The sequence below is a fragment of the Rhinolophus sinicus genome, linkage group LG14, assembly GCF_036562045.2.
Source record: "Rhinolophus sinicus isolate RSC01 linkage group LG14, ASM3656204v1, whole genome shotgun sequence".
NCBI lineage: Eukaryota > Metazoa > Chordata > Mammalia > Chiroptera > Rhinolophidae > Rhinolophus > Rhinolophus sinicus.
The window spans coordinates 53,818,105-53,842,007 of NC_133763.1; the positions used below are offsets into that span (position 1 = coordinate 53,818,105).

At 48.6% G+C, this 23,903-nt stretch overlaps 2 protein-coding genes across 10 annotated transcripts in view; one reads left to right on the top strand and one right to left on the bottom strand.

The window, feature by feature from the left end:
* Nucleotides 1–23,903, bottom strand: part of ASH1L (ASH1 like histone lysine methyltransferase) — a 142,498-nt gene that overhangs the window by 114,179 nt on the left and 4,416 nt on the right. For 2 of the 4 annotated variants that reach the window (XM_074318859.1, XM_074318856.1), the window contains exon 1: nt 1,075–1,181. The exons of 1 other annotated variant lie outside the window; for it this stretch is intronic. The gene's annotated coding sequence lies outside the window, so the exon portion shown is untranslated. Of the gene's footprint in view, nt 1–1,074; nt 1,182–1,672; nt 1,766–23,903 lie in introns of those variants that run through there. One more of the 4 variants, XM_074318858.1, reaches the window with a different exon arrangement.
* Nucleotides 754–23,595, top strand: DAP3 (death associated protein 3). Of its 6 annotated transcripts, none has more exons than XM_019711105.2 (13): nt 754–1,110; nt 11,068–11,121; nt 14,780–14,902; nt 16,262–16,363; nt 16,847–16,955; nt 17,094–17,186; nt 17,885–18,015; nt 18,601–18,681; nt 18,780–18,938; nt 19,463–19,522; nt 19,979–20,068; nt 22,302–22,419; nt 23,272–23,595. In XM_019711105.2, exons 1-13 carry the CDS (start codon nt 769–771, stop codon nt 23,355–23,357), a joined length of 1,548 nt encoding a protein of 515 aa, XP_019566664.2. In that variant the 5' UTR covers nt 754–768; the 3' UTR covers nt 23,358–23,595. The 6 variants fall into 6 exon arrangements, 5 of the variants coding, with proteins under 5 accessions (XP_019566664.2, XP_074174971.1, XP_019566667.1 ...); XM_074318870.1 differs by having other exon boundaries at nt 1,035–1,110; nt 11,075–11,121; XM_019711108.2 differs by having other exon boundaries at nt 1,068–1,202.

Below are 23,903 nucleotides of genomic sequence, written 5' to 3' on the forward strand. Positions count from 1 at the left end.
AAAAATGATCTCTTTTTGCATCAATTTCTTATTTTGTAAAATGGGAGAAAACATTTACCCTACAGAGATTTAGAATCACAAAGAAACTGAAAATGCAGTCTGAAAAATGGAAAAGCTTTATGCTACTATAAAAGGTTAATGCAAAATCAGATCGACCCAGAAGGCCACACACTCTTTACCCCCTCCCAGAAATGGTTGTTACAGATGGTCTGAGCCTTCACGTTTACACAATTCACTCTCTCCAGGGACACAAACTATTCCTAAGACCACAGCTGGCTGTGACACGTTCCTCCCAGCCCTGACCCCACACATACATGCCGTCTATGTGTAAAACACTACTGCCATGACTGCTCTGGCCCAGTAACGGGGCGCTCCCAAACCCTAAATGCACACCCGTATCAGCCAGCACGGAGCATCCCAAGTTTTATTTTAAAAATAAACTCACTTATAAGGGGAACTCCATCACACTTACACAAATACAAGCAAACTCTTCCGGAACACTTTCCTTCCTTGCATACACACACAAACACAGCCGCTATACACCAACAGGCCATCTGTCTTCTAGACCAAAAACATGTCTTTCCCTGGATTATACAAACTCCCCAGTAACATTTATTAAACTTGGAACACTGAGCTCATCCTGTCGTCCCTTCGTACCGTGCGGCGTGTCAGGGACGCCAGAGCCGATCGCACAGGTAAAGTCCCCTCCGCAGATCACCCCGCCCGCCACTCGCGCCCGTCGCGCCGCCACGAGCTGGACGGTGGCGGATGCCCCCGTCGTGCCTGCACAACACGCAAACTAACCTGTCAGGGGCCCAGCCGACTCCGCCTCCACGCGCTCACTCTCCCGCCCCCTCCCCCAAGCCAGCAGCCCGCCTGTCAGGGACACCCCTGCGCCCCGCCAGGAGGGACTTCCCGGGCGGCCCAGGATCCCGGCCCGGCCCTCCCCTCCCCCACCCCGCCGCGCTCCCGGAGGTCCAGGTCCGGGAGATGACAGGCGCTCCCGGGAAGCCGAGGGCGGAGTGGTCGCGGAAGTGCTTAGGCCCCGAGGCCTCCCCAGGCGCCTCTACTCACCGTGTCAGAGGCCGAGGCCCACACATGAGAGTGCAGGCAAGTGGGGAAGAGGGGACGGCCGCCACCAGGCTCCTCCGCTCCCGCGGTCCACGGCGGATCCCTCCCTCCTGTCAAGAGGCGGCCGGCGGGTGAGCGGACTGGCGGAAATGCGAGAGAGGAGAAGGGAAAGGCGTGGGGCTCAGCGGGGGAAACTGAGGGGAGGCGGGTCCCGCAACCGAGACGGGGATCGTCTCCCCCTCCGCAAAGCGAACCCAAAATGGCGGCGGGAGCGGCGGCGGCAGAGCGGCGGCGGCGGCGGCTCCTCGGGAGGAGGGAGCGAAGGGCGCCTCGTGCCCCCCCACCTCCCACTCCTCCCTCCTCGGCTGCTCCCCCTCCGCCCCCCTCCCCCGGCCCGGGCGGCGCAGCGCGCACGCCCGCCCGCCCGCACGCGCCGGAGTGGAGCTGGGCTCGTCGCTCGCGGCGCCCACCAACCACCGCCTCCGGCCGCCTCGCGCGCCCGCCAGCCCGTACGCGCTCGCTCAGGGGCGCCTCCGCGCGCGGCCCCCCGCGCCCCCTCGGCCCCTGTCAAGCCGGCTCCGGCGCGGGCCCTCGCGCGTACCTCCGGCGGCACGAGCCCCAGCCTCCTCCTCCTCCGCCTCCTCGTCTTTCCTCCCCCTTCCCCGCCCCCACTGCCACCAACCGCCGCCACGGCCGCCGCCGCCGCCTCCTCCGGCCCCCCCGCGTTCCCTCCACCCCTCGCGCGTGCGCCTCCCACAATCCCCCCGCGGGCCTGTTCCATTCCGCCGGCCGCGGGAGCGGGGGAGAGAAGGGCGGGCGGGCCGCGCGGAGCCGGCGGTCCCGCCGGGAACTGCCCGAGTGGCGGACGCACCCCTGCGACCGCTCGCCTCCCGGGCGCGGCCCCGCGACGCCGGCTCGCTGCCCCCTCCGCCTGCGGGCCGCGGCGAGCGGGGCGCGGACGGCGGGCGCCCCTCCGCTGGGCGGCGGTTGGAGGCCGCGGCGGCTGCGCGTTGAGCCCTTCCTGCCGCTCGCGCCGCGCTCGCTGCTCCGTCGGTGGCCGAGCGCTGGGAGCCAGCCCTCGACGGTGTCTGCCGCTCACCGCGTCAGGAGGACTGGCCCGCGACTCGGTGAGGGATGGGCCGGCGCGGGCGTGGTGCCCGTGCGGGGACGGAGCGGGACTCGGACCCCCGGGCGCAGGGAGGGAGGCCGCCCGGGCAGCCGACCCTCCTGGGGGGCTGCTTTCCGGGCTCCGCGTCGCGGACTTGGGAGCCGAGGAGGAACCGGCGCGGTGGTCGGCCTGCTTTCTGTTCTCTTTTAACCCGGCTGAGGTTTTCCAGTTTCGCACCACCGCCCGCACGCGATGTTTCCGTGCACCACTCAGTCCTCGCGGACGACGGTGCGTTTTGAACCCCGTCAGGCAGCCTGGTGGTGGCGGAGGCTAAGGAAACCATGCGGTTCCAGTTCAGTTCTGGGCTCGACCTTCCGTGTCTGGCGTGTCCTTCACAGGGTTACTTTTCTTAGTTCTTTATCAACAAGAAAGGGAAAACTGGACATAAAAAATTAGTTAACGCCAAATCTGCCTTCAGGGTCGGTGTGTCAAATAATAACATGTAAAGTAGAATTAGCTCCTAGGCACAACTAAGCGCCGACTATTACGTTATCGTTCACACTACTGTTGATGTTGATAAGGTTTGTGGGTGTAATTGGTAGTGTGTGTCCTGTTCCTCCCAATCATTAATAGAAAAGAACGCAAAACTAGGCCTATCAGATTTCTGTTTCTCAAAACTCGGTATGAACATTTACAGGCATTGGATTCAGGAGAACTAGAGACTATTAACATACACAGAAAACCCCAAAGTGTATCCAGTAGTTTTCAGTTTCACCCAAAGGGCAAAGCAGAATGTATTAAGGGAGGGATGCACTTGGGTTTCCCTTTCCTTCAGCATCAGCCGACGTCTGGGGATGAGGGACTAGTTTGAAAGTCATTGTGCTAGACTTACCCCAAAGGCCTCGTCAGCTCTCAAGTTCAAGACGACACTCCTAAATGTCCCCCTTACCTGTTTCAGCATACGCAGCAGGTTTTGTGTGCTTGCTTTGGTTTTTTTAAGGTAAAGAGGAAATCAGTTTTAACTCCCTCACTATGTATTTGCTTTTCCTAACCGTGTCTTAAGTCCCAGCCCTTTCAGGGAGCCCACTTAGGTTGACATTGATGTTTCTTAAATTGTGTTATGTATGCAAGTGTGTTACCCTACCAGCACGTTTTTAATTTTATTCACAATAGTAGAATATTAGCAGTGCTAATGTTGTTTATATATTAAAAACTGTCCAAACTTCAATAAGCTGTCCATGGTAAAAAGTTACCCTGCCAACACATTTCTTTCATATTTTATAATCTGGGGCAAAACGAGTCATGGAAATGTTGAAATGAATTACTTAAAACATGAGAGGGGAAAGAGTTAACCTTGGTGGAATACCGTGCCAGGAGAACACGTGTTCCTGTTGAATCCTTGTAATAAACACTTAGAAATAGATCATCTTATCCCCATTTTACAGATGAGAAGCCTGAGGCTCAGAGAAGTCCAGTAAGTTTAGAGTGGAGTTTGCCTGTCTCTTGAAAGCAAAATCATTTCACTATACCATATTGCCTTCATGGTAAAATTTCTCATCAGCAACATAATGCATATGCTACAAAGAAAAAAAACACATGCTTGTAACGGGATTCCACTACACAATATATAAAGAAAGTTACTTACGGTCTCTGCCTTCAGCTAACATTCAGTAACTGCACTCAGGATTTGTCAGCTAATTGGGTGCCCCAGTGTCTACCAGAGGCCAAAATACATTTGGTACTCAATATTTTGAATAAATTATAGTATTGAATCAATGGACACTGAATTATTTGAACCAAGGAAGGTACGGAAGGTAACATAATGGTTCCTCCAAAGACGTCCACATCCTAATCCCTGGAACCTGTGAACATGTGATGGCAAGAAGGAATTAAAGATTTGGATGGTGTTGAGGTTACTAATCAGCTAACCTTAAAATAGGGAGATTATCCTGGATTATCTGATAGGCCTACTGTAATTATAAGAGTTCTGAAAAGATGGAAGAGGGAGACAACCGTCAGTGTCACAGTGACACCATGCGACAAAGACTTGACCAGCTATTCAGGCTGTAATGATGAAAAAGCCTCTAAAAACAGAAAAGTAAAAAAACAAAATAAAAAAGCACCACATTCTGTGCTAGAGCCTCCAGAGAGAACACAGCCCTGCAGACACTGATTTTGGACTTCTAAACCACAGACCTCTAAGATGACAAATTTGTGTTGTTTTATGCCACTTAGTTTGTGGTAATTCGTTACAGCAGCGATAGGAAACTAACAGAGAAAGGGGAACCAAATCCTGACTAACCTCTCAACTTTTCTGTCTCGGATTATTTGTGCTTTCATTTAAATGAAGTGTGGTTTAACTGAAAGTTTTCTTTAAGAACAGTGATAAGCACTCAGCAAAGCTGCTAGATTTCCAGCACAGGCTCCTTGTGTCACGCCTCGTACTGCGCTTCCTAGGTGTTCGTGGTTTTTACAAATGGAAGGCAAGACCCCCCAGCAAAAGGATCCCTTCCCCTCACTCGCTTTACTGTGGTGGTCCGGAACCAAACCTGCAGTATGTCCGGTCGCCGTGCTTCCCTAGTGCTGGGCTCGGCTCCTGGCGCCAGCCCTCAGCTGTACGGACGGCCGGGCTCTGGATGCGGCTGGCCGGCCGCACCTTTCGCTCAGCCGCCCCGCACTTCCCCACCGGAACAGAAGCCATCAAACATTTATTTCATCCCAGCTTCCTTGCTGGGATGTTGACTAAATGCAAAATAGATAAATAGGAAAAGCTCTTCAGTATCAACTTTTAAAATAAAGGTTCAAATGTTAAAGGAAACTTTAAAGATAAAACGTACTGGAATAGCATCGGGACTGACTTTCCACGGCACAAGGTGTGGGTAAATGCTGTATAAGCGTAACATTCTCTGAATAATCTTCTATTTAACAAGAACTGCAATTTTTGTCTGGGTACCAAGGTTTTGAACTCGTGCTTCCGACGACTGCCTTTCAGCAGAGGAGCAGCGTACACTCCAGACTGCCTGGGTTCGAACCCCAGCTCTTCTACTTGGTAGTTGTGTAAACCTGGGTAGAAACTTAGTAATCGTGACCACCCGATGTTGTAAGTCATTTAATCCTTACATCAATCCTGTATTTAGACTCTACCATTATATCCATTTTAGAAACGAGGAAACACACACACAGTGTTTAAGTGCTTGGTTCAAAGTGACACCAGCTCAGTAGGAGAGCCAGGTTTCAAGCCCCAGCAGTCCGGATGGACTCCGTGCTTTGAACCATTCTGCTGTTCTTGCCACTGTTTCCTTGTCTGTGACTCGATGTGACAGCATCACCTACATCATAGGACTGTTGTGAAGAAGAAGTGAGTTAAGTCACACAGAGCACTTTGAACTCGGCCTGCCACATAGGAAGTGTTCAGTACATGTTAGCTATTGCTGTCGCGGTGACGAGTTTTTTGGAGCCTCAGATTTTTTCCAGTACTTAGTAGCTGGGGGAGTATGTGCTCCTTACGCCTCTTTCCCAGCACAGCCCTTTGAGCTCTTGTCCGTGTCAGTATTAGAAATTGCTCTTAGTTTGGTAAAAGTTCTATTCCCAGAGGGGGAAATGTCTGGAAAACAGGCTAGTTCATGCTCTTGTTTTATAGATAGGAAACCTGGGCTCAGAGAGGAAACAGATTTTACAAGCTTAAAACAATGTTACTTTTTCCTGTAGAGAATGTTATGTGAAAGGTGCTCACCTGAGAAACCAAAGGGTCTCTCAGACACTCTAGAGGTGGGCTTAGGTGTGTGATTGGAAATGGGGACCCAGTATGACACAATCTGAAGCATCAGGGTTTCCTATATAGAGAAATATCCATACAGAAATATCCATACAGAATAATTACTTGTAGCTTTAAAAGATTCACTAGGGGGTTGTTGATTTAATTTTTAAAGATTTACTCTTTGCCTGGGTAATAGCAACCCAGTTCAGAATTCAAAAATTACTGAAGACACCACTCTCCCTCTTTTCCTGTCCCCATAGGGACCCATTTCCTCTCTCTGAAGGCAACCAGTATTACGAATTTTTGTATGTTATTCAAAATGTTTACCTTTTTACAAACAAATTGGATATATTTTGCCCTTTTTTAAATGATAGCTTGCTATATACACTGCCCTTTTTTTTTTTTTTTTTTTTTGTACCTAATATATATTGGAGATTTTTCCTCATTAGTACCCACATGGCTTCGGGGTGGTTTTGTTTTTAAACAATGGCATGGTGTTCCGTTGTATGGATATGCTGCTTATCCACTGTTGACAGATATTTAGTTTCTTCCCATTCTAATATTAGAAACAGTACTGCAATTGAACAATCTAATATACATAGGGCCCCCTATGTTTTTATTACATCACTATAAAAATGGTTTTGCTGAGGTCTCATAAAAACTTTTTACCATGGACACTTTATTGAAGTTTGGACAGTTTTTAATATATAAACAATATTAATATCACTAATATTCTATTATTGTGAATAACATTAAAAATAAAAATCAAGGAAGAAAATTACCTGCAACACTAGCACAGTAGATCAGATTGTTTTGTGCATATCTTTTTCTTCGAGTCTGTAGCGCGTATGCATCTCCACGCCAGAACCATTATCATCCACACGTACAGTTGGGTCGATGTACCCGAGCCCTAAAATTCTAGGGTGTGGACTGTGGGCATATGTGTACACTTCACATGCCTCTTGTGAAGCCTTTAGGGCCGTCTCCGATGTTTCCCCAGTCTGGAGTCAATTTGTTGAGGAATTTTCTAGGTTTAGTTTGTTGAGCAATACCCAGAGTATCCTCTCGCCTACGCAGGAGGCAGCAGGAGGCAGTCGGATGGATGGAGTCCCTTCCATTTCCTTCCTCCTTTGTGTTCTGCATTAGAACAGTTAGTGAAGTTCCTCGACAGTTGCTCCCTTTTCATTTGGAGATGAAGTGCGTGGTTTCTAGCAAAAACACTAGAGGTGTGATACTGAGAGCTCAGAGGAGTTTGCAAGGGGCTGAAGTGTGTCATCAGTGGGTTTCAGAGAAACCCCGTACTTCTGTAGCCCTGATGCTGCTCTAGGAATCCCAACTTGGGGAGACAGGTATAATGAGGATTGTAAAATGCAGTGGAACAAATTCTAGGTTTTCTAACTGAAATTGTGAAAACAAAGAGATCAGTCTCCAAAAACCAAATTTTTCCTGCAGGGCTCAGGATTTAGAACAATGTTTGTGAACCTTGGCACTACTGACAGACATTTGGGGCTGGGTGATTCTTTGCTGTGAGAGCCCCTCCCGGGCCTTGCAGGATGGTTAGCAGAATCCTCTAATCCGGAAGTTTGGCCTCTTCTCACTAGGTGCCAGTAGCACCACTCCCCCAAGTTGTGACAACTAAAAAAGCTTCCAGACATTGCCACATGTCCCATAGGGGGCAAAATTGCCTCAGTTGAGAACCACTGATTTAGAAAAAGAATTACTGATCATCAGGAAATGACATCAGTCAAGTCATGGCAGATAATACATCCTTTTTGTCAGAATTCCTACAATGGTAACTCAGAATAGTGCCATTATGTATATATCGTGTCTTCATTAAAGTAACATGTTTGGCAGTCTCACGTGGCTTTTTGGAGAAATATGCATTGAATGTTTAATTGGTGGAATAACCATACCCAAAGACTATATGCTAGTTAAATGGGTTAAAATTCCTTAACCACTGACATCTCTGCTGTGGATCTCATGCTTGGCTGCACATTGGAAGCAGCTCGGGAACTTGGAAAAATACCGATGTCTGAATCTCACTCACTACCAGAGATTGTGATTTAACTGGTCTGAGATGCAGTCTGGGCATCAGAAGTTTTAATTATACCCAGATGTTTCTTCTGTGCAGCCAAGTTGAGAACCACTGAGCTAGGCTGTAGAACTCTTCCGGTAACTGTATCCTATTCATCGTTACTTGAATGACATCACTGAGGATATATTTTTCAAGTTTATATTTTTTTCTTTTTTTTAAGGATTTTATGGGGAAAGGGGAACAGGACTTTATTGGGAAACAGTGTGTACTTCCAGGACTTTTTTCCAAGTCAAGTTGTTGTCTTTTCAATCTTAGTTGTGGAGGGCGCCATTCAGCTTCAAGTTGTTGTCCTTTCAGTCTTAGTTGTGGAGGGCGCAGCTCAGCTCCAGGTCCAGTTGCCGTTGCTAGTTGCATGGGGTGCTGCCCACCATCCCTTGCTGGAGTCGAACCGGCAACCTTGTGGTTGAGAGGATGCATTCCAACCAACTGAGCCATCCGGAAGCTCAGCAGCAGCTCAGCTCAAGGTGCCGTGTTCAATCTTAGTTGCAGGGGGCGCTGCCCACCATCCCTTGCAGGACTCGAGGAATTGAACTGACAACCTTGTGGTTGAGAGCCCACTGGCCCATGTGGGAATCGAACCGGCAGCCTATGGAGTTAGGAGCATGGAGTTCCAACCGCCTGAGCCACTGGGCTGGCCCAAGTTTATAATTTTCACAAAAATTTTAAAGGGTAGTAATATGTATGTGATAGATTTCAAAAACCGAAAGCTCTCCATATGCGGGATCCTGTACAGAAAGGACATTAGCAGAGAAGTTGGGGAGATCCAAATAAAGTCTGGAGCTTAGTTGATGGTCCTATTTGACAATGTTAACTTCTCAGTTCTGATTATTGTGCTGTGGTAACGGGGAAGCTCGGGGACAGGTGCAGGGAAGTCCTTGAGACTGCTTTACAAGTCTGTTGATCTAAAATTTTTAAAAGTAAAAACAAAAAACTATCACAAATGGTTACCACTTGCAACTACTTACCTGTGTGACAAGACTGCTAATATTGTACATACAAAATAAAAGCTGATATTCATTTGATGCTGAAACTGATATGAAACTGAACCTCTCTTTCATCGTTTCTGATTTAGAATGTCATCGAAACAACTTTTGGTTCTCATTGGTTAACTTTTATAATTAAATGTTTAAAATTGTGACATTATAAAAAATTATTAATAAAATATCAGCAAACTGACATAAGGTTCAAAATTAATAAAATGAATTTTAATAATTCACTTATTCTTAGCTAAGATCAAAATCAACAAGTAGCTGCACAAATAAAAGAGTGCGGCCACCTACGAAGAAATGTGGTGTAACAATGAGGACTGTAGCTCTGAAGTCCAGTCACCATGTTTACATCCCGACGTCTTCATTTTCTAACAGTTTCCACGGCGGAAAAACTGATTTAACAGCTCTTCCCATAAAGTGGAAAAGTCTCCTTCCCCCCCTTTGAAGCTGGGTTGGCCAACAATAGGCTGCGGTAGAACGTGACAGAATCTGTGCTGGTTCTGAGCCAGGTTTGAAGAGGTCCTGAGTTATTTCAGCTCTTGGACCGCTGCCACCGCTATGACGGCAAGTCCAGGATACACTGCTAGAGGTTGAGACAGTGTGGCACAGAATCAGTCAGTCCAGCTGACGCCAACCTTGACCAGCCAGCCAACCTTGGTTAGATGCACGAGGAAGCGCCACAGAGAGAACCAGGCCCGGCCCAGAGCCAAAGAACTAACGGGCCTGGGGCCGCAGACCAGAGCCTGAGGAGCAGTTGCCGTGTTGAGCCCCTGAGCCTGGGGTGGACTGTCATGCGGCGGCAGCTCACCGTGCTTCACAGGACGCTGTCGTGCCAGCATGGGCTTGTGGGTCCAGCTCCTGTCTGGTCTGGCGAGGGAGCCATCCGCCATGTCAGCTTCTGCTGGGGCTGCTGTTTCAATACGGCTAAGTGGCAGCGTTTTTAAACACCAGCTTTACTGAGCTTCACATACTATGAAATTCAGGGTCTTTAAAGTGTACAATTTGGTGGGTTTTTAGTATAGTCACAGAGTTGTATACCCACCATTATCTAATTTTAGAACATTGTTATCTCCCCCAAAATAACCCAATCAGGAGTCTGCATTCTGCCCTCTCCCAGCCCCTGGCAACCACTAATCTAATTTTCTATCAGGAGATTTGCCTGTTGTGGACATTTCGTATCATTGGGGTTATGCTGCGTGTGGCCTTTGGTGACAGACTCTTTCCCTTGTTTCAAATGCACACGTCGCAGCAGGTGTCAGGACGTCATTTCTTGCGTCACTGAGTAATACTCATCCTACGGCTACACCGCATTCTGTGTGTCGTCGTCAGTCGGTGGACATCTGGGTGGTTTCCACATTTTGGCTGTCACGCTTGTGCCCACGGTTTTGAGTGTACACGTGTGTTCATTTCTCCTGGGTCATAACTCAGAGCGGGATGGCGGGCTCATTTGGTAAGGCCATGTTGAACCTTTTGAGGAACTGCCAGACTGCTTCCCCAAGTGGCTGTACCATTTACAGTCCCGGCAGCAAACTGTGAGGGTCCCAGTGTGTAGGCAGTGTCGGGGCAGGGAGTTGAGTTAGTTGAAGTAGAGGGAGAATGACAAGAATTAAGAGAATTGAGCTGGCATTAGTGCCAGGTGAGGCTGGGTATCAGAGGGGTGAGGTGCCAGGTAAAGATGGATGCTGGATGGTGTTGGGCACTGGGTGACTGTGTCGTGGGGGCCAAGACCACCCCCAGGTCTGGGATTCCCAAAGCTTCACAGCCTCTTTACCATTTGCTGTTGCCTGACCTTTTCGTTTTTCCCAATACGGTGGCTGGGAATGGTCTCACTGTGGTGGTTTTCATTTCCATTTCCCTGGTTTATAATGAGAATGAAAATCTTTTCCTGGGTTTACTAGCCATTTGTATTAACTTTTCTGTGAAATGTCTGTACGTGTCTTCTCATTTCTTAAATCAGTTTGTAGACGTTCTTTATATATTCCGGATACTAATCCATTGTGCAGATACCATTCCCCAGTTCTGGCTGACCTTTTCCCTTTTTTTTAAGCGTGCAGGGACAATGCTGAAAGGAATGACAAGGCTTATCTCCAGGGTCCACAAGGTGAGTCCTCACTGACCTAAACACTTTGTACGAACTGCTTTTAGATGGATTTATTATGCCCAGAATCAAATGCTCTGGAGAACCTCAGCTGACTAGTGCTTTCAGTTACAAGTTTACACTCAAAAGAACAGGCCCAGTTCCATTTCTCTGCCCATGGACTTCTCTCCCAGCTGCCCTACAAATCTGCAAGTAACAGGTCTCAGTAGACAGTTGTGCTTGAGAACTCCGCATATCATAGGATAACTGTTATTTTTTACAAAAATAAAGAGCTTGATTGCAGTTATCTTTATTAAATTTTATCAATATTCTCTAGTTGTATTAATAATTATCATCCCTTAATGAAATATTTTAAAGGAAAATATGTTGCCAATTTAGAACTTTAGCATCTGATAGTTGAATGAAATAATAAAATATATGGAAAAAAAACATTCTGTTGCTTTACTTCATTCTTTCATTTATTTAGGAAATAGTTTTTAGTACCTCCCATATGGCAGGTACTCAGGATTTTAAGATGACTCATTTCACTAATGGTTACTATTTGTCGGGCATTCATTGTGTGCCAGGCACTGGGCTCGGTGCTTTATTTCTTTAAATTCTCGTGACCAACTCATGAAGTAGATAATATCTTTGATGCAGAAATTGAGGATTAGAAAGGCTGGGAAGTTGCAGAGCCCAGACTAGACGGCAGGTCTGTCTGACTTAAGCCTGTGGCCATAACTGCTGCGCTGTATTGTATTTTCGGGTCCACGTTCTCCACGACCTCAGCGCGCAGTCGCAGGCTCGTGAAGAAACGATTGTCACTGTGGTGCCTGTTACAGCGCCCAGCGCGAGCACCCACCCCGGATCTGTAGGGCCCAGAGGAAACTGTCCGGGAGCTGAGTCCTCAGATGAGCACCGAGCCAGAAGGGCTTAGTCACTTCCATCTGCTCGTTTAGTTACAAATTAGATTTCCTAGAAAAGCAGCCCCTCCTGCTACAGGGCTCACAATAAACCTATGGACATAAAAGAACCCATTGGTCGGCAGAGGGATAGATTCTGGCCCCAACTGGTTACATTAAAGGCTAAACTTTCTTTACTGGCAGACAAGGACGAAGTGAATCCAAACTGCAGAGATGTCAGTGAGAAGTTGGTTGCTTTTTGTAGACAGTTTAGAGTAACTGGTTGGCTCGTGAACACCGTTCTTTCGGGAACTGCATGGTATTCACTCTGGAACTGTGCAGAGGCAGCTGCACATATGGTTGTTTTCCCTGGAAACAAGACTAGCCGGCTGATGCCACATATAACGCCGTAAGAAGGAAGGAATCCATTTTGCTAGCTCTTAATTTGCTGCAAAAAGCAGTTAACCAGAGTCTTAGCATTCTTGTCGAAACAGCACCACCTCGTGGCCCTTGAAGGTCTTTAATTTTGCCCCGACTGCCGCTTGCTTTGGCCACGGTGCTTTCTGCCCACTCACATTGAAAAGACTGAGTCCTATGCACACCAGGGTGTAGTATCCGGACAGCTCTGCTCAGCTGACTGTCCCTGAATTCTCACGGGCCTAACGCAGCACATAAGCCTGTCTGATGTGTACACATGCTTTGTGTTGTTTTTGCTGTTGCTGTATTTCCAAAGTGGTTTGCAGGCAAACGTGGGAGGGGGCAGGCAGACAGGAGACAGTCATCTTGGGGCGCCATCCCGCACGGAGAGTTGAAGACTGCCGCAGCAGGGGAAGGAGAGAGTATGTCCACTCTTAGCGGCTCTGTAGAAAAAGGTACCTGTACTCACAGACAGCTCGTGAGCCAGAACTAGTCAAATAACCCCAGTGTGTGCCCAAGGGAGGCTGGGAATGTGGAGAAGTGGCACATTAGGTGAACACGGGTGTCTGCTGTTCTCAGACCAAGTTAGAACGACTCTCGTGCTTGACCATATTGCGTTCTGTTAAATCTCCACATTCTGGTTCAGGGGTCTGTGCAGTCCACGGAGGTGTGCGTGCAGGGTGCTTTCACCTAGCTGGGTGCTGCACGCACACCCCATTACGTGTCTCGAATGGAAGAGCCTTCCTTCTAGTATGTGTCGTGTCAGGTACCAAGAGAAGGAGATCCAAAGATGAATAAAGCTGATCTCTCCAAGTGTGTGTGGCCTAGGAGACAAACCTGTGTATAAGGTAACATGATCTGATCAAAAGAATAGAGATTTTAGAGTCAAACAAAGTTGGATTTGAATTCTGTCTTCACCACCTACCAACTTTGTCACCGTAGGCAAAATTACTTAATTTCCCCCATTCTTGGTTTCCCGCATCATAAAACAAGCACCATGATATTCTACTTCCAGGATTGTTGGCTCAAAAATAACGTGTGTAAAACACTATACTGCCTAGCCTCGAATAGATACTCAGTTAACAAAAGCCATGAATGCAGTTCAAGGCCCAGAGAAAATGTGGAATGCGCTGTCAGCAGAGAGGGGAAGATAATTACTTATGACTGGAGGCCAGTCTTCACAGAGGGTGTGATGTTTGAGGTGGGCCTTACAGGATGAGTAAGACTTCAGTGGGGAGAGAGGGAAGGTGAAGTCGAGTGAGCAGGAGTACAGAGGCATAAAAGTGGACACCACGTTTTAGTGCAGTCACATGGCCACGAGTTCACACAGGAACGAGAATGACAGGCAGGTGGCAGCCATGGCCTTGATTTCCCTGCTCAGGACTTCAGGGCTTATGTTAAAACCAGCAGGAAACCAAGCTTTTCCATTCGATGAAGGTTAATCCTGTTATTTTGGGAGGACAATCTTTTAGACTATGAAAGACAAAAAGTCAAAGATTTAGAGGTAAAGATACCAGTTAGAAGGTTGGTATGGAGTTCAGGGTCTTCTTAGGAAATGGTCAGAAGCATTGTAAGGGGTGGTACGATACACGCTTCCCGTACTCCCGGGCAGCTTGGTGAGACTACAGACCCCGGCAGCTTTCCTGTTACCTACTGATCTACCAGTCAGCTCCCTGGCTACAGCCACCTCTCACGTTCCTGTTCTCCCGCTCCTAAGCTTCTCCTGTAACTGGCGTCTTCACTTCTACATAAGGCCTGTGACCCTCAGGCTCACTTTGGGGATTCTCCAGTTAGCACTTGGTCAGATCTGTCTCCTGAATTATCTTCTCCCCCCCACCCCTCCCCAGTTCAGCAGTTTCCATGTGCAGTTCACAAGTTGCCTGTAGAACAGTTTATTTTCACTTTTCTGGATGCTTTACATACTCCATTCTCCTTTTATCAGTAGACTCTTGATTCCAGGGTATAGCCAGCAAGACAGTTGGGGTGGGGGGTAGACTTGTCCCTGTCACGCAGGAAGCTGCACTAAACCTCTGATAACTATATAGTACTGACCACCATTCAGCCCTGTGGAGAAGCATTGAAAGAATGGTCCTGTTCAGGTTGGTAATGGCTGTGCTGTGGTCCCCAACAGACTCTAAGGAACTGTCCTTTCCATATGACACAGAGCCCTGACTCAGCAACATGCTGGAACAGATGCACAGTGTGAACAGAGCGTTGTAAATAACACAGGGATCCGCTTTACATAAAACTAAACTGTATGTTAGTGACATTTTTCCCTGTTGCAGACCTGGCTTAAAGCCTCCATGTTATAGCAAACAGAAAAGCCTTACAATTCCAAACCACTAAAATGGTTTCTTTTATAGTTGGACCCTGGACGTCTTTTGCACACAGGGACCCAGGCACCCCAAAACCTTACTGCTCAGCTGGACGACCAGGTTTCAAGTGAGAGGCCCAGAGCCATTTCCCGCACCAGTGAGAATGACCCGGTGAGTTGCTCATGTGTGTATGGGCTGTTTTCAGGGCTTAATTAGTGCTGCTGTCATTTTACATATCAGGGAAACTAAAGCCCAGAGAAGCTAAGCACATTTCCATATCATCACAGGATGCACCCAGGACAGTAGGCTGAGACCAGGCCGCCCATCCCTGTCTGTTGCCGTGGTGACAGGACAATCGGGCAGGTCGGTCCGCGTTTGTTCTGCTGTCATCGCACCACTAAATGCAGCGCTGCTGGGCAGGGTAGGCGCGTGGTAAATACTTGGCAAGGCGGTTCTTTAGCAGTTAAATTTAGATGGGTCAGCAAACTTTTCCTTAAAGGACCAGGTAGTAAAATTGTAAGCTTATGAGCCAAAGTGGTCTCTGTCACAACTCCTTAGCTCTGACGCAGACAAATGGGCGTGGCTGGGTTCCAGTCACACACTTTTCAAACAGGTAATAAGCGAGTTTATGAACAGACCCTGGTACAGAGAGGCCTAAGATCACGGCGCGGCAGCTAGAGAACCCAGTTCTAATAACCAGTCTGGGGCTGTTTCTACCTTTCTAAGTGGATTTCCGGGTTCTGGACGGGGAACTAACGACTTGCTGAGAAGACCAGCACTTAATGTGAGGGTGGTCAGTGGCAGCCAGGGTTCCAGCAGGGTCCACTGTAGTATTTTCTCCCACAGGCCCGTTAGGCTGGATGGCGATTTCTCCTCTCCTTCCCCGGCATCCTTGCTGCTTAATAAATACAGTTAGTTGTTGGGGCTGTGCTTCATTCAACATGAAGGAAACCAACAGCTTTTTCTTTTTGTTCCTGTCCCTACCTTCTGAGTCTTCCCACCTTAACAGGCGATGCTGTGAGTGTGGGAGGGGAAAAGAACTCATTACCCCAATGCCACCTCAGCAGGGCGTGCTTTCTTTCTGCCTCTAGTGTTCACCTGTCTGCACACTCACAAAATGAAATAGAGCAAGTAAATGAATTCATCGAAGTGTCCTTCAGCTTTCCCGGTAATTGTAGTCCCTTTATCTGCCAAGTCCCTGGTGTTTCTATGGAAACAGCAGCATGCAGATGATGCTGTCACATGACCAGAGCATCTCTCTATACGGCATAGAAGAATCCAGATGGCAAGAACTGACTTTGCTACCTCCACGTCCAGGGCTTACTGTTGCTGAGCAACGAGCTCCATCTTTGGGGGTTGGAGGGCTGACAGCAGCTTCATATACACACAGGACTGGGGCAACGACCAGCACGTTATGTCTGCGATAAGAAATGAAAGCCACCTGTTCCAGCTCTGAGAGAGAGCTGTGTCCTCGATGGGGTCTGTCGCCCTGCCTGTGGCCCCATTACACCTGTCGCACCTGTTTCCTAGGCCAAGCACGAACTGCGGCACGAGGGCCAGCACTACAACATCCCGCTTCCGGACGTGAAGGCCCTGTTCCCCCAGGGCCTGCCGCCGCGCTACCTGAAGCAGGTGCTCGGACAGGGGGGGCGGGGCCAGGGGCGGGGCCAGCGCGCAAGCTGTGCGCACAGGGGGCGGAGTTAAGTGAGCGGGACACTAAAATATGACATTTGAGTCTGAAAAAACAGATTCAGCTATTGATTATCTTCTGTAAATAGTGCTGCTGCTACTATAACTACTTTCAGGCCATGTTTATCTGCCTTTACTTAAAATCCTTTTTGAAGCCAGGCAAGATATTCGTAAATAAACAATAGCCTGCTCTTTTCCGTGTGTTACCCAACAGATTTCTACAAACTTTGGCAGCCAATCAAGTAGTTGTTCAAAACAAATTTAATACTTTCCATAGGAAAGTACTGTGAAAATAGTTCCTGTGCTGCAGACAGACAAAGATCATAATGTAACTTGTACGCAGTTCGGTTACGGTAGGCGCAGTGCGCATCCGAGACGCGGCCGGAAATCCACACCCTCACTCCTCTCTCCTTCCCTTTGCGTTAGGTGAAGACATTCAACGAAGCCTGCCTGATGGTAAGGAAGCCAGCCCTAGAGCTTCTGCATCACCTGAAAAACACCAATTTTGCTCACCCGGCCGTGCGATACGTTCTCTGTATCCTTTGCTGCCTGTCCGGCCGTCTGGAGCCGGGCTTCCTCCCTCAGGTCGGGGACAGAAGCCATGCGAGAGTGCTACTTGTTGGCAGTAGAAGGTCACCTCTGGTCATGTTTTCTTTAACAACAAGTGCTTTAGATGGGGAGAAGGGAACAGGAAAAACCCTCAGCCTTTGCCACATTATTCATTTCTGTGCCAAACAGGACTGGCTGGTACTGCATATTCCAGATGGTAAGCCCTTCCTGTCCCCACATCGGGGTTAGTTCTCCTGTCACTGTGGTTGCGCGTGGCTTTCATATGCGACAGGGCCCTGCCCGCCTTGGGAGAGGCCTTGGCTCCAGGTGCACAGGCCTGAGCTCGTTCATAACCTCGTCGCATTACTGACAAGCGACGCGCAAGGAGAAGTAAATGCAACAAGGAGAAATTCCGCTGAAAGCCTCCGGGAGCCTTTCGGGAATAAGGATGAAGTTCTCTGGCCCAGCGGTCCTCACTCTGACACGTGAGAGAGCGTAACTCCCGCCTGAGAGGTCATCGCGGGCTTTACTGCCCTCGGTCAACAACCTGGAGTGCCCGTAAGCGCCTCTGACACGGTGCTGGCTATCGGCATTCTCGAGTCGTCAGCCTGCATCTTAAAAACATAACTCTCGTACTTGCATACATCCCTCCCCGTGTGTGCAGCCATGTTTTCGGACTGTCTTTACAAACTGCCAGGAAGCTGGGGCGACCTTTCACACACTCGGTGTGCCTTGTGTGTTGATCGTAATGATGTTTAAGATGGGCCAGACAAAAAAGGAAGCCTGGAAACAGCAAGGCTTTCAGAAATATCCATGGGAGACCGAAGTCATTCCCATAACTCAGGGAAGCACAGAGTATGTTGACGTGAATCCAGTCCGTTCCTGCACAGTCTGTTCTCTTGTACCTCCTTTTAGCTCATCTTTGGGTGAAAAACTGCCGGGAGCTGCTGCAGTCCACCTACAACAAACAGCGCTTCGACCAACCTCTAGAGGCTTCGATCTGGCTGAAGAATTTCAAAACTGCAAACGAGCGTTTCCTGAGTCAGGTGACTACACTCCTGGCAGTTCGCTGCTGGACATTCTGTAAATGGATTTGATCTCCTGTGCTCTGAGGACCAGTAGACTCTGGAGACCTAATGTCGTAGTTGAAATAACTGTACCATTTTGTATTTCTTGTGGGCAGCAAATTGAAGTCCAGACTGATTCAGTGACTTTTCCAAGGTCACGGCCTCATACTCTCTAAAGCATGTTTTCAACTACATGATTTTCTCCAGATGAGACCACTTTTGGAACCAGAAATGTATTGGTAAAGTTACTCTTTAGTGACTCTTGAATATGATCTCTAGGCCAGGGGTTTTCAGCGCTAGATAGAATCACCTAGGAGCTTGTTAAAAATGCAGGTGCTGAGGCCCCCTCCTGGACCTTTTTTGTCAGAATCGTATATAATAGATGGATATTTTAAAGCTCCAGGCAGAAATGGTCTCGATAGCATTCACTTCCATACTGAGATCTCTGATAGGGCTTGAAAAATAGACTAAAACTATTCCTAACACCCTTAACCTCCTACCTGTCAGCTAGGGATGGCCATCCTTCGGCTGAGTAGCCAGTTTGGATTTTTATTTTGTTTGTAGATAAAGACTCAAGAGAAGTACGTGTGGAATAAGCGAGAAAGCACCGAGCAAGGCAGCCCCCTGGGCGAAGTGGTTGAACAGGTAGGAAAGTGCTGTGCCCCGGGCTGAGAAGGCCTGTTACAGGGTTATAGGGCGGCAAGCAAGCACCATCTCGTCTTGTCTCGTCTCGTCCCCTGCAGGGCATGACCCGCGTGAGGAGCGCCACCGATGCCGTGGGGATTGTGCTCAAAGAGCTGAAGAGGCAAAGCTCTCTAGGAACTTTCCGCCTCCTGGTGGCAGTGGATGGAGTCAATGCTCTCTGGGGAAGGACGACACTGAAGAGAGAAGATAAAAGCCCGGTAGGAAAACTGAGTTTCTCTCTTCTGGGTCCTCTGGTTTCTGGTGCCGTCACCTACGCAGCTGGGACTCACTAGATGGGAGATGTCTTTTTGCCCTTAAAGTATTTGAATTAAGATGTAGAGTGAAAGCAGCATCAGTAGGAGGTAATGCCAAGTTCCGCCATCCATTGAAAACTAAGGGAGAGTATTTTGAACAGCACATGACAGCAAAAGCTGTTTTGTCAGTTTTTTCTCTTTCTTTTCAAAATGAGGCTCTGTAGTCTAAGCAGAGGAGATCGGAAGCATCGAGAGAGCGGGTATTTAGAGCAGTGGGTGTTTTCTCCTTGGGGATTGCTTTTATTCTCCAGAAGCTGCCAGTTTCAGGGCCAGCAGCTGTGAGCTTCTCAGGCTTCGGGGACTAAGGTGACGCCTTTAGTAGGTGAGGGCTTTGCGGTGATCCAGGCAAAGCAAGTAATGGTCTCTGCTTTCCACCCCGCCCGCGTCCCCCTCCCTCCTTCCCCGCCACCCCATGCTGACAAGTGCAGATCGCCCCAGAGGAGCTGGCCCTCATTTACAACCTGAGGAAAGTGGTACGGAATGACTGGGTGAGTCCAGAGATGCTAACACGCTTCAGACGGCAGCGCGCTCTCACTTCAGAGCCACAACTGCTTCACCTAAGACTTGATGGACAGAAAGGTCTTGTATCTTGTTAATTCCCGTAACTGTACCAAGTTTAAAACCTACGTATTTGGCTTTTAATCTTTTCACTTCGCTGGAGTAAGCTGTTCAAAATCATTTTATTTAAATGTTGGTGTGATTACCTTGCTTGCAGTTGTTCACAGTGTTTTTGTATCTTCTTATCAACTTTGGAAAAGTTTGAGATTATGTAGCAATTTATTGCGGGCGCCAAAGCTAGAACTAATAACCGGTAGCGTTGCCATTCAGCTGTGCTGGGCCACACCGCCACCCCACTGTATGGCAGACAAACAAATCTGCAGACGATAGAAGTGCATTTTTCTATCTTTTTCAGCTTTTTCTGATGTGGCTTTTTCTCCTTTCAGAACGGAGGTGCCATTGTGCTGACTCTGAGCCAGACTGGCTCTCTCTTTAAGCCCCGGAAAGCCTACCTGCCTCAGGAGTTGCTGGGAAAGGTCAGATCACTGGAAAATTTGTTTTCCCTTAGGTAGTCATTCTGTCTGAAGAAGTCTGACCTAGTTTCAGACTTGGAGGAAACGCATATTGCATGACTTCCCCCAGATTCCTAGCATGCTAATACTCGACCATACTCTCTCCCGCTATCTTTTCTTTTCTGAATTTTGTGACAGTAACCTGAGACATGATGCCTCTTTAGTCACATGGACTTCCTAAAAATCACAGCTCCCCAACATCTAACCACAGCACAGTTATCAGATCAGGACACGGACATCGCTGAAACACTCGTACCCCGTCTGTAGAGCTTAGGCTGATTTTGCCAGTGACCCGGGTGTCCTGTAGAGAACAAGTCCTGGGTAAGGTGTTGCCTTCAGTTGTCACGTCTCTGTAGTTGCTTTCATCTGGGACGGTTCCTCAGTGTTCCCCCCATCACTGGCCTGGCGAACTCTGACCACTTAGTTATGAGGTGACCCTCCCCGCCCCCCCAGCACTCCGGTTCCTCCTCAGCAAAGTTCCTGGTTTACTCTGGAGTCGGCGAGTACCTTGCAGAGACTGGGTTAGTGTCTGTTACTCCACTCGTGTCCTTGACCAGCTTTCGTACCAGGGGTGCGTCTTCCCTAGATCAGTTATTAAGGTAGTTGTAAAATAGGTATTTTCTAGTTGCACCATTTCTTCTAAGTGTATCAGCTGGCTTTCTCTTCCATTTCTCTCTTATGTATTTGTTTCAGCGCAGACATGCGAATGCGTAACCTTTTCTGTCATTGTTTACTTCCGGGCTTACATCACGTCAGATGTGGCCAGCAGGAGCCTTTCCAGCTGGCTTCTCTGTCCTCTTAACAAGTGCCCATCATCCTTCTGTATGTGCTTACTCTTGGGCACAAGACTATGTTCCAGACTCATCTTGAACTTCCCATGTCCCTGTCCTGGCTTCGGCCTTGTTCGCTTCAGAGGACATGGTGTTAGGAACCGAGAGGACTGCAATGGGGGTGTCCCTTCTGGGCCCCCCGCCGAGCTCATGACCAGTATGAGTGCGTGTGTTTACAAGCAGGTCCCAGGCTAGCATCACGGCACGCGTTACGTCCTCCCCCTTTCCGTGTCTGTAACCCTCGCCGCCCGTGAGTAACCCGCTCATCAGCCACAGCACATTTCCTCACGAACTCGTCTCAGGTTACAGTGAGAGGAGCTTCAGAACTGCTAACCTTGACGCTATAGAAAAGCAGCTTTGAACTGGGTCGCAGTATTTGTTTAGGGAAGTTTTTATCTTTAGCCTAAGGGTCTTTAGTCCACACTCTGTTCAGAAGTTAACGGGTTAGTTTCCCTCATCCCTTCAGTGTGATGTTTGAAATTTGAGATAAGCAGTGCCTCTGTCTGCAGGTTCACTTTCGGCGATTTCAGTTTGCCATGGTCAACTGTAGTCCGAAAATACTAAATGAAAAATTCCAGAAGTCAGTAATTCACAAGTTTTCTATTGCACACTCTGCTGAGCAGTGTGATGCTGTCTCTTGCTCCATCCGGCCTGGGACGTGACTCACCCTGTTGTCCTGTGTCCCCACACTGCTCATGCTCCCCGCCCATTGGTCACTTAGGAGTCTCTTGGTCATCCGATCGGCTGTCGCAGTGTCGCAGGGCTTGTGTTTTGGTCACACGTTTTAATTAATACTGACTCCAAAGCACTGGCAGTTCAGGTATTTCAAAGAGAAGCGGTCAAGTGCTTCCTTTAAGTGAAACGGCGAGTGCGGAGAGGAAAAACACAGGATATGGAGGGCTCAGCGCTACCCGAGGTGTCAGGCATCCCCTGGGGGTCGTAGAAAGTACCTCTGGCTGGTAAGGGGGGCTGCGGTACAGTTTGATTTGTCTGTTTCAGTTTATGTTCCATTTAGGGTCTTTTCCACATCCTTGTTAGTTTTATTTTCTATTTGGAATATTTGAACTGTCAAAACTATTGCTGACTATTCAAGTAAGAACTGGAAAAAATGAAAGTATATACGTATTTATACGCTTATGTATATACAAACAAGGGGCACCCCCTCAAGCGTCCTCTCTTTTTATACATAGTACTCGTGGCCGGCTAGAGCCACGGCAGGCAGCGACGTGCGTGGAGCCCTGAGTGGGGCGCCCTCAGTAAGGACCAGAGCAGAGGAAAAGCAAAGCGCGTGCCCTTGAAGTGTTTAAATAACTGGATCTCTGCCCATGTCACTTACCAATTACTGTATCTTTGTCCTTTTTCCTCAGGAAGGATTTGATGCCCTGGACCCCTTTATTCCCATCCTGGTTTCCAACTATAACCCAAAAGAATTTGAAAGTTGTCTTCAGTATTATTTGGAGAACAGCTGGCTTCAACATGAGAAAGGTCAGTTGTTTCCCTTTGTGCTCTCAGGAGAACCCCGAGACACAGCCTGGTGTGTCCCCTCGGCAGCAGCCTGTAATCTGTAGCTCAGCCTTTTTCCCTTGGTCTTGACTCCTTTCTGGCTGAGGAGATGGGACAGCAGGTTGGATTGACAGAAGCTGTCCGTGCCTCGCTGAGTGTCAGCAGCAGGCCAGGATCAGGGGCTGGTGCTGACAGGCCCACACGCAGTCTGGGCACCTGGTGTGGCTGCTGCCACACTCTCGTCGTTGCCTTTTTTCTTTGTTTTGGGGGTTTTATCTATTTTGTTCCTGTTGCATTTACTCATCATTCAGCAAACTTTGACCGAGAGACCCAGAAGCTGGGACACCCACAGAATAACTGATAGTGTGAGAGGCCAGCCGCAGACTGGCCTGCACTGGGGCTGTCCCAGGGTGTGCATCTGAAACGTCCCCGCAGCCCGGGGGTGGGGGGGCAGCGGCTGGGGTGCAGGGGAAGGGGAAGGCGAAGAGGAAGGCTGTCCCATCACTAGGGAGGAGGCTATGGAAGGGCGTGAAGCTGCTGCCTGTGGGCTGGGAAGCACAGTGGAGACATTTCTAAGGGGTGGGGATTTGACAGAGTCCTAAAGTCCAGAAGATACTACTCTCGGAACAGAGGGAGAGGCAGATGCTGGATTGAAGGGATTTACGCTTAGAAGCCTAATAGTTTATTATTAGGATAAAGCATCGAAAAGGGAGGTGTCGTGAGTGCTAGTTACATCAGAACAGTCTGGGTACTGTCGCCTCTGACTACGGAACTTCCTGGGTAACATAATGCTGTGGGAGAAAACCCCCAACATCTCTGTTGACTCCATTTTAGCCCACACGGAGGAAGGGAAAAGGGAGCTGCTGTTCCTGAGTAACTCGAACCCGGGGCAGCTGGAGCGGCTCTGTGCCTGCCTCTGAGCCGTGGTCACACCCAGTCGGAGGGGGCGGTCGCCCAGCGGAGCTCGTGGGACTGGACAGGACGGCTGTCGGCTCGCACCCTTCGCTGAAATGGGTTCCTTGTGAATGTAAAGCGACTGTAATGGCAGTAAGATGTCCTCTTGTTTTTGGAGCTCACATCAGTTTACTACATGTGGTTTTCCTTTTAATTAATCATGTTTTTTTTCCTTAACAATTAAATTATCTTTCTTAAAATGTGTTCGATTTATAAGATGGAAAGAGTCTTCATATTGGCCAAACTGAATTTCTCTGGCGTTCTGCTTGGCGAGTGTCTAAAGAGACTACGTTCTAGATAAATTTCCAACAGTACTATTTTCCAGCCTCAACTCAGTTCAGGAGACTGCGAGTCACAGCTTCCTTCCCCCTCCCAGACACTGAGCACTCGCTCCCTGTACGTACACCTTTATCGGGGTCCCTGAGAACCTTACTGAATGCAGCTGAGTCTGGCCGCTGTGTGCATACGGTACAGCCCCTTTCTACAAGTTCCTGAAAGAATCAAGTACTAAA

Coding starts and splice junctions, on each gene's coding strand:
- DAP3 (XM_019711109.2), top strand. CDS start 1,221: ATGCGAGAGAGGAGAAGGGAAAGGCGTGGGGCTCAGCGGGGGAAACTG. Junction 11,122..14,779: donor TTATCTCCAGGGTCCACAAG/GTGAGTCCTCAC, acceptor TTTCTTTTATAG/TTGGACCCTGGACGTCTTTT. Junction 14,903..16,261: donor GCACCAGTGAGAATGACCCG/GTGAGTTGCTCA, acceptor CCTGTTTCCTAG/GCCAAGCACGAACTGCGGCA.